The 14,512-nt window shown below is 34.6% G+C and overlaps 1 protein-coding gene across 7 annotated transcripts in view; it reads left to right on the forward strand.

Moving 5' to 3' along the window:
- Cnot2 (CCR4-NOT transcription complex subunit 2) overlaps window positions 1–14,512 on the forward strand; it is an 87,060-nt gene that overhangs the window by 63,723 nt on the left and 8,825 nt on the right. For 6 of the 7 annotated variants that reach the window (XM_040754839.1, XM_040754838.1, XM_040754841.1 and 3 more), the window contains 10 exons: window positions 1,712–1,859; window positions 2,494–2,676; window positions 4,929–5,008; window positions 7,414–7,539; window positions 9,204–9,328; window positions 10,240–10,360; window positions 10,455–10,611; window positions 13,063–13,124; window positions 13,209–13,258; window positions 14,345–14,445. In XM_040754839.1, the coding sequence (XP_040610773.1) occupies window positions 1,712–1,859; window positions 2,494–2,676; window positions 4,929–5,008; window positions 7,414–7,539; window positions 9,204–9,328; window positions 10,240–10,360; window positions 10,455–10,611; window positions 13,063–13,124; window positions 13,209–13,258; window positions 14,345–14,445 (1,153 nt within the window). The remainder of the gene's footprint in view (window positions 1–1,711; window positions 1,860–2,493; window positions 2,677–4,928; window positions 5,009–7,413; window positions 7,540–9,203; window positions 9,329–10,239; window positions 10,361–10,454; window positions 10,612–13,062; window positions 13,125–13,208; window positions 13,259–14,344; window positions 14,446–14,512) is intronic. The other variant, XM_040754842.1, reaches the window with a different exon arrangement.

Below are 14,512 nucleotides of genomic sequence, written 5' to 3' on the forward strand. Positions count from 1 at the left end.
ATGTAGACAGAGCAGGTGGTCTTTAAGATCTAAAAGTATAACTTTGGAGATGAATAACTGGCAAATACACTCTTACTGGATATTTTCACCTAGAGCTGACTTTAAGACACTTTAGGCAGAGATTAAGAACCTGAGGTTAGGAGCCTTTCTGTCTTACCCACTGACGTTTCCCAAGCAGTTTATGTGCTATTTGACACACAGTAGGCACCCAGGCATTGTATGTTAGGAAAATTACCATTTTAATGGTTTATTATGGGAGCCACTCACAGGACCTGTAGGAAAACCATATGATTGAGGGAAGGGAAAAAAAAGTTTCTTCTGGAAGAATCTTGAGTAGGCTGGGTTTTAATCTCTGTTCTTCCTTATTTTGTCCTGGACTTAGAAAAAATAACAGGGTGTAGTATTATTAAGGTCACACAACATTGACTGTCTAGACACAAATAAAATAGAGTAAAGCCAATATGCCTTCTAGTTACTTCCCAATATCTTAGAGAAAGTCTGAGGTGGTCAGCTTTCAGGTAGCTGTTGGTGGAGTCTCTGTGAACACTTTGCTACAAAGGTGTTGGAGAGAGTACTGTATATGTAGTACTCTGTGTGAAAGGGACAGACTATGTAGTGCTCTATTTATGGGAAAGGCGTAGACTCACACTCTTCTTTGAAATGCTTAGACCCAAAACTGAGACAGTAAGGAAAAATATCTTAAAGCCCTAGCACTAAAGTCATTATTTTCTGATCAGTTATGCCCTTTTGCTTTTTTATTTAGCTTCCGGTTTAAAACATGTTGGATTGACCAGCATATCCATATTCACCAGACTGAAACAAAACATTAAATAAAACACATGGGTCAGAAAGGTGGAGGAAAGAGGAGGCATTCCTAGATAGGATAGCAACATAAACCATCCAGCACACCTTTGACAGACAAAAGGGAGGAAGATAGACATGTGTACACTCTTTAAGTCTCCATTCTGAATCTCAAAATAATTTATTTTATACCAGCTGAAAATAGTTAATGTGTCACACATTTAAAAATAAATGTGATTAGTAGTTTTGAATTTTATATCTGAATGGCAAACCTCAGTAGTCTTAAAAAAGTATACCTGTGTAACACGCCTATTCCTCTGTTGGGCCCCAGATGTGCTAGAGAAAAATAGGATCCATATACTCTGAATGATTTTTAAATCACTTCAGTTTTTTTAATCATACCTATATAACACTTGCAAAATATTGTGTTGGGTTTGTAAAATTGTAATGTTAAGAAATATGTATTAATACTAGACTTTCTCTAAAATGAATTTACAAAGAATACTGTAAAATATAAGATACTATGACAAAGTGGGAATGATTGTTTTTTCTGTATACATTAATTGTAAATTAAAACACACAAGATTGCACAATTTCTTAAAGGCATATTTGTATGTGCCAGTTTCACAAATATGCCCTTAATGAATTTGACAACAATTTGTATTATGGAACATCTCATTTGCTATAATTATTAATATAGTTTACTGTAAACTAGTAATATGAAAAAATACAAAAAGATAATCAAAATATTACATTTTAGACTAGAACTTTTGTTGAAAATCAGGAGTCCATTTGCAGTGAGTTGATTATTAGGTCATTTTAAAATGTTTTAGATTGCCAACTCCAGAAGATGGATACCAATGTCATTCCTGATGGCAATGAATTTCCTTCTTCTGAATTTTCTTATTAGGTGCACTAGGCCTTCCAATGAGGGGGATGAGCAACAATACCCCTCAGTTAAATCGCAGCTTATCACAAGGCACTCAGTTACCGAGCCACGTCACGCCAACAACAGGGGTACCAACAATGTCACTTCACACGCCTCCATCTCCAAGCAGGTATTTATTAATGGACCAGAATATTTTCAGAATGTATTTTTGTAGAGTAAGCGAGCTTTAATTTTTTAATATGGTAATTAATTACTTGATTTTTCTGGCTCAGTGCCTTGCACTAAGAAAACAGTTCCTATGCTCATTTTATTTATTCCATTGCCAAGTGATAGTATAGTGTAGTGTTTTGATCTTGAAGCTATGCACTAGTTGTCATCTGAATGGATCAAGGTTTAATCACCTCCTGGGGAGCTTTTACAAAAGATACATATATATCTTCCTCAATGATGTTCAATTAAAAATGACTCCCCAGATTACTGTATTCTTTGCTTGCTCCCTCACCACACATCTATTGCTTAGAGTAAAATAAAACAGATAACAAATTATATATATTATTAATATCAAGAGAATAGAATGGTATGAAATTATTTTAGATATATATGTAGAAAACATTTATATTTTAGATCATAGTTGTCCCAATAGTTCTCGTCTATGATGGCATCTTTTTAGTTTCACTATAAAATTAGGAATACAACTGAAATGTGTATTTGGAATTGTAGGGGTTAGAGCAACTGATTATTTATAGAGAATTTTAATGAGTGATTGTAGAGAGCTTATTTAGTATAATGGACTTCTTTTTCAGGGGTATTTTGCCTATGAATCCTAGGAATATGATGAACCACTCCCAGGTTGGTCAGGGCATTGGAATTCCTAGCAGGACAAATAGCATGAGCAGTTCAGGGTTAGGTAGCCCCAACAGAAGCTCGCCAAGCATAATATGTATGCCAAAGCAGCAGCCTTCTCGACAGCCTTTTACTGTGAACAGGTAAGATGTTTATTGATACTGCATATAATTGTCTTTGCGGGTATCCTCAGGTTTGCCTTTTCATATCCAACCCTCAGTTTCTGAGTTGTGACTTCTGTGTCACCTGTGTGTTTATCATATATTTGTGAGCTAAGATCATTACCCATCACAATCCTTAACCTCCCTGACTCAGAAAGATGTTGTTATTTTACAAAGCAGGTTAAATCTTTTGTTGATGGTAGTATCAGAAAGGGAATGTTCTTGGGTTGTCACCAGACAAAACTTTACTGTTTTGCCCTTCCATTCATTATTAAGTAAAGTGTATCTACTTGAGTGCTAAGAGTTTTGGGTTTATGAACATGACCAGAGGAAGGCATGCTTGATTGCTACTGCCGTGTTTGAGTTATACATTGCTTAGATTCCTTCTGAGCTGAAATACTTCGGGTATTTACTAAGGAAAAACTTCACAATTATATTTAGACTATTTCAAAACAGTACTCTTTTAAATTTTGTGTCTAGAGTTTCAAAACAAAACAAAAAGCTGATGTGTTTTTCCCCCTTCCATTTTGTGCTCTCCATTGCATATACTGTACAAATAAGAACAATGATTCATTTTACTAGTATATTGAAGTGGTTTGGGTAACATGAGAGTTATATCTGAAATGTAAGGCTTTCTTGTAAAACAGCATAGTAAGTTTGAGTCACATGTCATATTGTGTTTATACCTAATTTTTATGAAAAACTATACAGTTGTTGATCCCCCAGTCATCTTAATCAGTTTCTTCTCTCCATTGTCAATCTGTTCAACTGTTCAACCTTTATCCCATGAACTCCATTATTCTGTCTTTTTTTTTTTTCCCCCTTGAGACAGGGTTTCTCTGTGGCTTTGGAGGCTGTCCTAGAACTAGCTCTAACTCACAGATACCCACCTGCCTCTTCCATTATTCTACATAGGTTCTACATACCTAAGTTTTTAAGAAATTGTTTACAGTGTGTTGTTCTTACCTTTTTTTTTTTTTTAAATAGCTTCCTAACTGTATTACCTGGGCTTTATTGCTTCTTTCTACATTCTTGTCATTGAATATATTTTTAAATTTAAAGTTTTGCTTTTATTTTTCACATTTTAATTATTCAGAAAATACTTTTCCCAAAAAGTGTCACTATAATAAAACTTTTAATCCCTGCTTGTGTGTGCTGCTGGTATATGGCATGGCTTCATTTGAGTGCTGAATCCATGTTTGAGGTACCCATACAAGCAACAGCTCTAGTGTGATAGGAAAAAAGTTTACTTAAACTCACCTCATGTGCCCCGACATGTTGGTTCACTAGCTGCATAGCTTATCAAAAGATGGCTAGTTCTGTAGACTTAGACAGAGAGTTACGTCTTTCACCTTCAGATGCTTGGCCCTGCTCCCCACCGGCATGCTGACCTCTAAGGAGACTACTGAGTGATAGAGATGATGCATAGTTTCTTTGTAGAATCGTCATTAATAATCCTTATTTGCATCCTTAATTATTTGGCCTTTTCTAAGTGCAGTTTCTTTCTTTCTTTGTTTTGTCCTGATTAGGTTTGTACAAAAAGAAAAAAGGGGGTTAAATGTAATTATTTGCAGAAATTGAGTTGTACATTAATTCAAAATTAGGAGTACTATACAAAGATTTTTTTTTCTGTTAAGTAGATGAAAACTAAGCTCGCTCTGTCTGTCTCTCTATCTATCTTTCTGAAATGATATTTTAGAACACTGAATTCAGTTTTCTTTTTTAAAAATACCCGGTCAGTTTAACTCAGGCCAAATGCAGAGTGAATAAGACATGGATTCATGGGAACGAGTAGTTGGGAAAGTAAGAGGCTGTAAAGAGAAGACTTAACACTGGAAAGCAAGCTTGACCAGTCAGGGAAAAAGCAAGTGTTGGTGCAGCGGTGTGGGTAATCTTAAATCTGCCTGCATTCTGAAGGAGGTGCACTTACCCAGCAAGGTAGTAGCACATTGAGGACATAAAATGGTACCCTTCACCTCTGTTCTTCAACATTCATAAATTTGTTTCTTTTTTGTTTTTAAAATTAATTTATTTAAACTTTGGTACTTTCTTATTCATTGAAGAATTTTAGAGAAGTTTTAAAATAAAAATGAAGATTATACTCTCAAATTAGCATTGGTTTTGAAGCATACTGTTATTTTATGTGAGGAGACCAAAAGTATATACTTTTGTTTTTCTTCATCTCTAAGTTAGTGTTCTTACTGTATATCTAAAATTATTTTCTATGTACCCAGTATGTCTGGATTTGGAATGAACAGGAATCAGGCATTTGGAATGAATAACTCCTTATCAAGTAACATTTTTAATGGAACAGGTAAGCTAATTCTGGAGCTAGTACCCTACTAAAGTACAGTAGAGTTCTGAAATACAAGCAGTTTAACATACTGGTCTCTAAACATTAACAGGTTTGACTGTTTTAAATAGTAGAATTTAATATAGTGAAAAACTGCCAGGGATAGGACTAAGCTAAGCAGTAGAGAACAATTTAAATGTGCGCCCCCTACCCCCGTAATGTAGTATTTTGTGTTGTAACATTAATTACTTTCTTTTAATATCTAAAGAGATAAATACTAATTCAGTCTATTTCTGCCTCAGAATCTTGTTTGTTTTGTTTTGTTTTGTTTTGTTTTTTTCTTCAAAACTTTTCCTGTCCTTGGTCTTGTCACTGAGAACAAGAATATAGACTAAGTTGGTAACAAGACATTTCTGATTATAGAGACTCAGATTGAAGAGAATCTGCCATAGGGAGCACTTGCCATTTTCAAAATAGCTTTAAGAAAAGCTTTCACATTTAACCTGTACAAATTTTGATCCAGTATTATTTATTAGATTAAGCTACTGGAAACAAACTTGATTTTTGGCAAAAACTAAAGTCTGTTGATTTCTTTTCCCACCTGCTCAGACAGAAGCAAACAGGGAGTGGCGGTGTTGGTTGCTTTACCTCTGTCCTCTGGATTAAAAGAAGGGATGTTGTCATATTGAAGGGGCAGATCAGCAGGGCTATTGGGTGGCATATAGGTGAAGGTGGCAGGTGAAAGGACAGTCTGTGCAGTAGAACATGCATCAGACATGACAGGAAGCATTGGTAGCAATAGGCTTTTGACTTCTCAGTGTTGAGGCGGTTTGTATAGAACCATTGAAGTGGATCAGCCAAGACTAAAACACTGAAAGAAATCGAAGATTTCAAGCATTTAAATATTACAGTTTTCTGGGTGTGATTTTTTTTAAAAAAACATACCAACTTTGTAGTTTTTATAACAAAGTTGTATACTTCATTTCTTTTAAGGTACACTTTTTCATACTTAAAATGTAAAATCATTGTGACAGGCTACTCATATTTCAACTGAATGATGTTTTTATACTGGTGTGAAGTTTCAGAATTTTTAAATTCTTAGGCTTTATACTGGAGATATTATTTTCAAGACTCCTTAAGTTTATATTTGGGAAATTTAAATTACTGGTTAAATTATATTCTCACCTAATACATGAAAATTTTTTAAATTGGACATTGAAAGAATTAAGGATGAGTATTAAAAGTTAATTTTTACTTGGAGAAAATTATAATTAATAATCATAATTTGAGAGATTACTTTATAAATCAAAACAGTAAAAATTTTCATCTCTTTTACTTTATCTACATTGCTTTTTGATGGAAAAATTCACAAATGTTTTTAAAATAATGTGTATGAAATGGTTTACTTTTACCCCTGTAGTTTTAAATTATTACCTTCCTTGGTGTGTTAATAAAGTCTTTTTATTAGCCAAGTTAATATTAGGGTAGATAATAGTTGATATTCTTTTAATTGAAATTTTTTGAGAAAAATCAGAATTAATTGGAAAGTGACCCCAAAACTATAATGTTTATAAAACAAGGAGAAACATAGATTAAAGAAAAGCTATAGTATAGGGCAAATTTCAGGTAGACAAATTAAGTGATTCAAAATTAGAATTAAAGGTTAAGGACACTAAAAGTTGAGAGAAAAATGATTAAAATAGGCAAAATATGGAAGTTTAGGTTAAATGTTTGTTTCTAATGGTGGCAATCTAATTCAAAATGCATAAAATCTTTATTGAGCGCCTACTGTGTAACAGGTAATATAAACTTCTAGGTTTTGGTCATTCCTATATTCTCCACCTGCTCCAAACATAGGAGGAGTTTGTCCTTGCATATAGCTAACATACACATACATGTGTACACATTTTTATCTGAAACTAATAGTGTAAAAAAGACAGAAGTCCTCAAGGATTCTCTGTGCACTGTTTGCCTCAGAGTCTTTCTGGACATTTGTAAGAGTGATGTCATCATACCTTACTGTTGAAGCTCTAGGTAATTTAGATCTAGCCCCATCTATCCAGTTTTAATGAAAAAAAAAAGCAGTTATATCTAAACAGTCTACTTCTTGTTTCCTAGCAAATTGTAATTTTTTTATTTATTCCCTTCTATTGGGGGAAATAATGTATAGCGCATTCTTTATTCAGTATCTTAAATCTCTAGAATTGGGTATGTTAAGGTGCTGGCTGCATATTGCTTTCCTTAGTTATTAAGAAATTCCATGACACAAAATCAGTTCGTAGTATCTTACCACTGTCATATACCTATTACACCATTCTACATTATTAAGGAAGAAGACACTGTTGTTTTAAATTATAATTTAATTTTTGTAACCTCAATTTTAGTGTTTGTGGAATCAGTAATGATTATTATTTCTTATCGTTTAGATGGCAGTGAAAATGTGACAGGATTGGACCTTTCAGATTTCCCAGCGTTAGCAGACCGAAATAGAAGGGAAGGAAGTGGTAACCCAACCCCGTTAATAAACCCCTTGGCTGGAAGAGCACCTTACGGTAATTAAGATTTTTAGTGATGGCCAATTCAAGATTACAGTCATGTGTATACACCCATATGTTTCTCTGTGTGTGTTTATGTTGTCAAATCAGGGTAGTGTTTCTTTGTCAAGAATTCATATTTGAAAACTTTTCCGCCATATATTCGTGGTAACAAAGTTCAGTAGCGATATTTTGTATAAATACTTGACTTCATTGATATTCAGAAATTATTTCTTCTGTTCTCCATGCTTTCGTTTGCTATTTTTGTGGTTTGCCTTTTCTTAGTTGACCCCACATTTTTCAAGTGACTAGTGCATTGGGGTCTTTCTCTAACTGACAATTCACTAACTTTAGATTCACACCGCTGACAATGGACCTGGATAATTCTTTTCAGAAAGCATGTGGTGTGAAGATATCTTGTTCATAACAGAATATTTAGTACATTTCTAGCTTTAGCCTACTACATACTAGCACCATACATTGTGACACACATTTCTAGACATTAGCCAGTGTTCTCTTGTAAAGATTGTCCCTTTTGAGAACCAGTGCTTATGATTTTGTATTTTTATGGATTCTTGACCATCATTAATATCCCTAATTGTTTTTTTTTTTTTTTTTGTAGTCTCTAGTAAGCTATTTAACTAGTAGAACTGAATAAAAAGGCTAGGGGAGAACCATACACAGTAACAGTTTCGACATAAAAATTTAGATATACAAAATTTGTGCTATCACATCATTATTTCTTGGGGGTGAGATCTGATAGAAACCAGTATTAAGGTAGTAATTAGATGAGTTAATTCAGCCATTACTTTAAAATAGAACTTCCATTTTCCCCAATATCAATCAAGGGTTTTGACTTCTGTACTTCCTGGATCTGAATAAAAAAGAATGTGTGGAGGAAAACTTGATTGATCATATTTTAAAGCTTCTAAAATAACAAAATGTGACCTGCCCTGGAAGTTGAGTGCCTAGCTACTTGATTCTCAGTTCAGATGCTAATATTTTTAACCTTTCCTCATAGGTCCTTTTTTTCATCCCTTTAAACATTCCCGTTGCTCTTCTCCTTGGACCATCTCTAGTTTCTCCATTTCGTTCTTGAATTGTGGAGCCCCAAACTGGATTTTGTTCTCCAATAAGGGCCCGACTAATGACAAGTATAGTGGGAAGATTATTTCCCAGTTCTTGCATGTTTTACATCTGTAACATGGAGTCCAAGAAAATGAAAAATAAAGTGGAATTGTTTTATAATTGGTTGCAATTTGCTCACTCTGTAAGTCACTTTTAAGTAGAATACTGACATTTTAAAATTTTACTGTGTTCATTTTCATTTGACAGCTAATGTGTTTATGGCATCTAGTCTGATATTTAAAGTTAGCCTGTAAGCCAACATTTTGGATACTATTACCAATATCAAATCCTACTTTAAGCACTTATATAACATTAGATTAGAATTGCAGGATAACCACTTGTTTCCCTTGTATTGCTTTATATGTGTTTTTTTTTCAGGAGTAAATCAAAGTTTCATTCTTTATCATTTTCCTGAATATTAATTTTTGAATTATTGTTTTACGTGCTTTAAAAATCCTTGATATATTATCATGAGCAAAATTGTCTTTTTGTATAATGTGTACATCAATATTAAAGATCCAATTAATGTTTTCTGGATTATTTTCATTACATAGTTGGAATGGTAACAAAACCTGCAAATGAGCAATCCCAGGACTTCTCAATACACAATGAAGACTTTCCAGCATTACCTGGTTCCAGCTATAAAGACCCAACGTCAAGTAATGATGACAGCAAATCTGTAAGTAGCTGAGAATCATGTATTTGTGTAGTTTCCCCCCCTTTAGATTTGTCTCACATTAACAGTTACTTACTAGATACTACTACGGAGCTATTTATTTTGAACACTGTAATAATCTAACTTCTGAAGAATGTGGAAAGCTTTGTAACTAGAAGATAGTCTATTTTTTTCCTATTTCATATAGATTTGTAAATCTCTGTTGAACTTGTCAGTTAATTTAGACTTTTATTGTAGTCCCTGTCAGCTGGATCCCATGAAGGTTGATAATATAGACTTCTAAGGAGCTGTGTTTTTCTTGAGTAAGTTTTCTCCTTGAAGAATCTTTATACACATTTTTATACCTGTGTTGATTCAGCCAACTCAGCTTCTTCCTGATTTAACAAGGGTGTTGATTTCTTCTACCATTCACTGCAAGTAGCTTTTTTTTTGTACGTGTGATGGGGTATTAATAAGCGAAATAGTAAAGAAGATTGTTGGGTAAGAATGGAAATCTGTGACTTTTAAAAGTTCATACATTCCTAATTTATCTCTGAGGTTGTTTTGGTAATATTTAAAGTGTGGTAGTATATGTTGTTCCCCTTTTATATAGACGTGTTGAAGGTGTTAGCTGAAGTGTTGGTCCCCAAAGCATAAAAACCCTGAGAAAGAAAAAGATATTTTTTATGTTGCCTGCTCCCTGTGAGATTTAGAAAAAAAAGGACTCATTTTCTCTAGATTGCTTGTCCTTTAAATACTTGACACAGTATTTATTTGGTTACCATGAGGCAGTTGTGGGAACAGAATTTTTGAGTTGAAAACAGGTAATTTACTACCATTTTGATACAATAGTGAATGATCAGCATGATATTGATACATTTAAACTTAGGTATTTAACACATTTTAATGTCACGCTTTTCTTTTTTTCATGCTAGAATTTGAATACATCGGGGAAGACAACTTCAAGTACAGATGGGCCCAAATTCCCTGGAGATAAAAGTTCAACGACACAAAACAATAATCAGCAGAAAAAGGGGATCCAGGTGTTACCTGATGGTGGGACTCCATAAATATGTCAGAGATATTTTAAAGTACATTTTCTCTACTTTCCCTAATATAAAATAGAAGTAACTATGTTTTTCTTAACCAGGCCGAGTTACTAACATTCCTCAAGGGATGGTGACGGACCAATTTGGAATGATTGGACTGTTAACATTTATCAGGGCAGCAGAGACAGACCCAGGAATGGTACATCTCGCTTTAGGAAGTGACTTAACAACATTAGGCCTCAATCTGAACTCTCCTGAGTAAGTTTTTTCTTCCATGTTTGTATATAATAAACAACTAGCATTTAATAGATTGGCATACTGTTACTGTTCTTTTTGAAGACAGAATAATCCAGGCAGGCATTGTGGATATTATAATATATCCTTTGCCACTCTGCACAGCCTCAGACTTGTAGTTAATCTCACCATCACACGCTAATATCTGCTACCACTTACTGTTGCCTTCTTAACTCTTGGGTCATTCCTTCTATTATCAGCCCATAGATCACTATTCTATAAGGAATTTGCATCCATCCCTAAGCCACATGTTTATCCATCCCATTGATCTTCTCATTATTAGGAACTATTTCCTCTTCCTAAATTTAACTTTTTGCCCTTCTTTCTAGCCACACATACCCATTTTTTCTCTTGTACTACTGTGACTTCTATAATCACTTTACTCTATTAGGACTTTTCATCCATTAATTCTTCTACCTTGCTCCTTATTCTTATGTCTTCTACTTCTTTCCAGTAAAATTTATGGTCAGTCATAATTGCTAATTTATGTGACTTTGGCTATTGTCTCACTTCTCATCATACTTGTATCTTAAAGTCTGTATTCATGGTTATATCTGCTCATTTCATTCTTGGTCCGTCTGCTTGATGGACCGTGGAAAAGCACAGTATTACCATCTGGTCTTGCTTTATACTCCTGCTCAGGAAATTAAAAGTGAGTCCTTAATTTTGCAGGTATTCTCATACCTTATATGCACAGTGCATTTGCTTTTGAGTGTTTTGTTTGTTTGTTCTGGTTTTTGCAGCTGTTATCCTATGTGACTATATTGTGTTTCATCAAGCACCTATTATCTTAACTCTCAAATAATGACCTGGCTTTTATTTCTGCTTTACAAAGAAAAATGGAAACAAATAGAAGAGGACATCCACCCGGTCCTGCCACCAAATATAATGACCTGCCACTGATCTGAACCTGACATCTGTGCCAGAATATTTGATCCCTGCATCCTACTTAAAACTTTCTGAAAACTCAAGAGTGTAAATTTTAACTTTCTCCTCTCTCTGGCACTAGCATCCAAACTAGTGCTATACACATGTAAGGCAAGCACTTTACCCCTGAACTACATCCTCAGCCCCCAGGTCTTGGTGGTGTAACCCAGGGTAGCTCTTAGTAACTAAGTCCTCCTACTTCTGCCTAAGTGGTATCACAGGCATGTGTATTTCTATCCAATTTACAACACTTCAGTTTTGCCATTTCTAGTCACATGGAGATAAACTTATTTTTCCATTAGTATCAACATACTTTTATCTTGATTTAACCTCCTGAGTTACTGTCACATTTTTAATTCATTTTTTGAAACAAAACATTTCAAATGAATCATCGTAATTTCTCTAATTTGTCTTTTCTCATTCTATTATCCATTTTAATTAGGATTCTGCTCCTGCCACTCCACTAGCTAGGTTACCAAATGATCTAAATTGAGTGGACCACAATATGCTCTTTCTCCTGGTGCATATTCTTCACTTGCTCTTGACGATGTCATTCTTACTGATCACCTTGGCTCGTCCTTCTCAGTTTGCCTTGGTGTTTATTCCCTTGATGATCTTGTCTAGTCTCGTGTTTTGAAAGGACCATGTATATTGAAGATTCCAGACTTTTCTCCTGAACTTGAGATTTTGGATACCATTACCAATTAAATACCTCTTAAGTGATCTGATTCCAGTCTACACTGTCTGTGCTTTTTAGTCTCAGTTAATACTTTCACAAACTTAACACCCTTCTTACTTCTCTGTTTCCTTCTTCCTTAGATACAGAATCCAATCACATTTTCACTAAATTGCTGCCCCTTTGGTTTGTTGCCTGAATATTCTGTCAGCGGATCACTAAGCAGGAAATCTTGGTTTTCCTTCTCCCCTTTCTGTATAGCACTCAAGATAATTCTTTTTGAGTAGGTATTTCTATGTTCAATACCAAGTGCAGATTTGTTGTCCCATTCTAATTAAACCCTCGGATGTTCACACCCTTCTCTCTTTCTCCTAACTCAACCTCAGCAACTGTTTCCTTTGTTCCTTGTTGTGTTTACACTGGCCACCTTCTGCTTCTCATGTCAAGATGTCTCTGCCTTAGCTTTTCTAGTATTTCTCTCGACTATCACAGTGTTTTACCAGATAATTAACTGTGGTTATGTCTCTCATAGCCTTGAATATTTGTTGAAATCTAAACCTGTCAAATAGTTAAATTATGTCCCTGAGTATAGTTTAATTTGCTGTGCTATCTCTTCTATTGGTGGAATCCTGAAGGAAGCAGTTCTGTTTATGTTTCTCCTATAAAGTTGTGGTAAACTCATAGGGAACCAGGAATGGTGTTCTTTTTTTATTTGAAGTCTGTTTTTCCTTGTTTTCTTGAAATTAAGGTATGCATTTTACTTCTTTGTTCATTAAAGTTGCTTCTTTTTTTTTATTTAACCTCTTGTTCAGAAATCTCTATCCCAAATTTGCATCACCCTGGGCATCTTCACCTTGTCGACCTCAGGACATAGGTAGGAGAATCCATTTGTGTTTAGAATCTTTTAAAAACTGTTTTCTAAGAATCAGTTAATAAGAATTTTTTTTTAATTATGCAGACTTCCATGTTCCATCTGAATATTTAACGAACATTCACATTAGGGATAAGGTGAGTGTAGCATATACTATTCTTAGTCATCATGGACTTGTCTACTTTATTGGTGCTGTTTTCAGTTCAGACAGCAATGTGCTAGTAGCAATCTTTGGGATTGCTTTTGTTTGCCAATTCAGTTATGTGTCACAATTTTGTTTCTACTTTTGTTAAGAATATACATGTTTTGGGTCATGTTTTTAAACTCAACAATGTTAGTTTACAATATTTCCTGTAATTATTAATTGTAACCATAGTTAATGACAATAAATTGACTTGGGAAGTTTGGTCATTCTCCTGACATTCTCATTTTATGCCCTTACCCATAAGGAATCTTTGGCTTCTTTACAAACTTATCCAGGTAAAGTATTTCTAATGGGACAACACACAAACCCTTTTGAAATTAGCCTTGACACATTGTGATGCACAGTGCTGTAGACCTGAGGCTGCTGCCGCCTTAGTGTTCCAGACTCTTTTCTTAGAGCAGTTTGAGATGCTGGAGAATGTCTGCTTCCACAACTACCACCTGAACAGAAGATAATGGGGAGAGAACCTACACTGGGCTTATCAGAGAAGTCAAGTGACTAGGGGGATACTTTGTGTTCAGGTGTTTGATGTTAAATGTGAGTTTTAGCTTATGGGACTTTTATGTAGTTCACAGTTTTGTAAGGCTGTTTTCTACCTTGTGTAGGGAAATGTGGAAAAGTTCTCTTTTAGGCATCCACTTAAACAATAGACCATTGTCTCTGATTTTTTATACTTCTCATCTATGATGTGCTGGAAATCGCAGAATGACTTGTAAATCACTGTGCATATAGATTCAGCTAGCACTTACAAACCTGGGTAGCTGGCCATGGGATGGATACTTCTACTCTCATTCTTTTAATTTAGGATTAGGGTTCAATAAATAACCTTACTCATTTAGATGAAGAAGTGCTTGAAAACTCTTTCCTCCCTTATTACACAATTATGATTAGATGATGCTTGTTTGTGCTAAGTGAAGATTTCTGTTATTCTTCCACTTTTCCTTTTGTGGGAGCAATTGTGTTTTGAAAATTTCGCATGTTGTTTTACTATTCAGAACAATCTATTTGTCTTTCATAGCTGGCTGCAATCAAGCTTGGCCGATATGGAGAAGACCTCCTCTTCTATCTCTATTACATGAATGGAGGAGATGTATTACAACTCTTAGCTGCAGTAGAGCTGTATGTTCAGAATATCTTACCACTTTCTCTCCTAGCATACCTTGGATGTTCTGAAGTTTTCTTTAAT

This window comes from Mesocricetus auratus, unplaced genomic scaffold (assembly GCF_017639785.1).
Source record: "Mesocricetus auratus isolate SY011 unplaced genomic scaffold, BCM_Maur_2.0 Super-Scaffold_100011, whole genome shotgun sequence".
Lineage (NCBI taxonomy): Eukaryota > Metazoa > Chordata > Mammalia > Rodentia > Cricetidae > Mesocricetus > Mesocricetus auratus.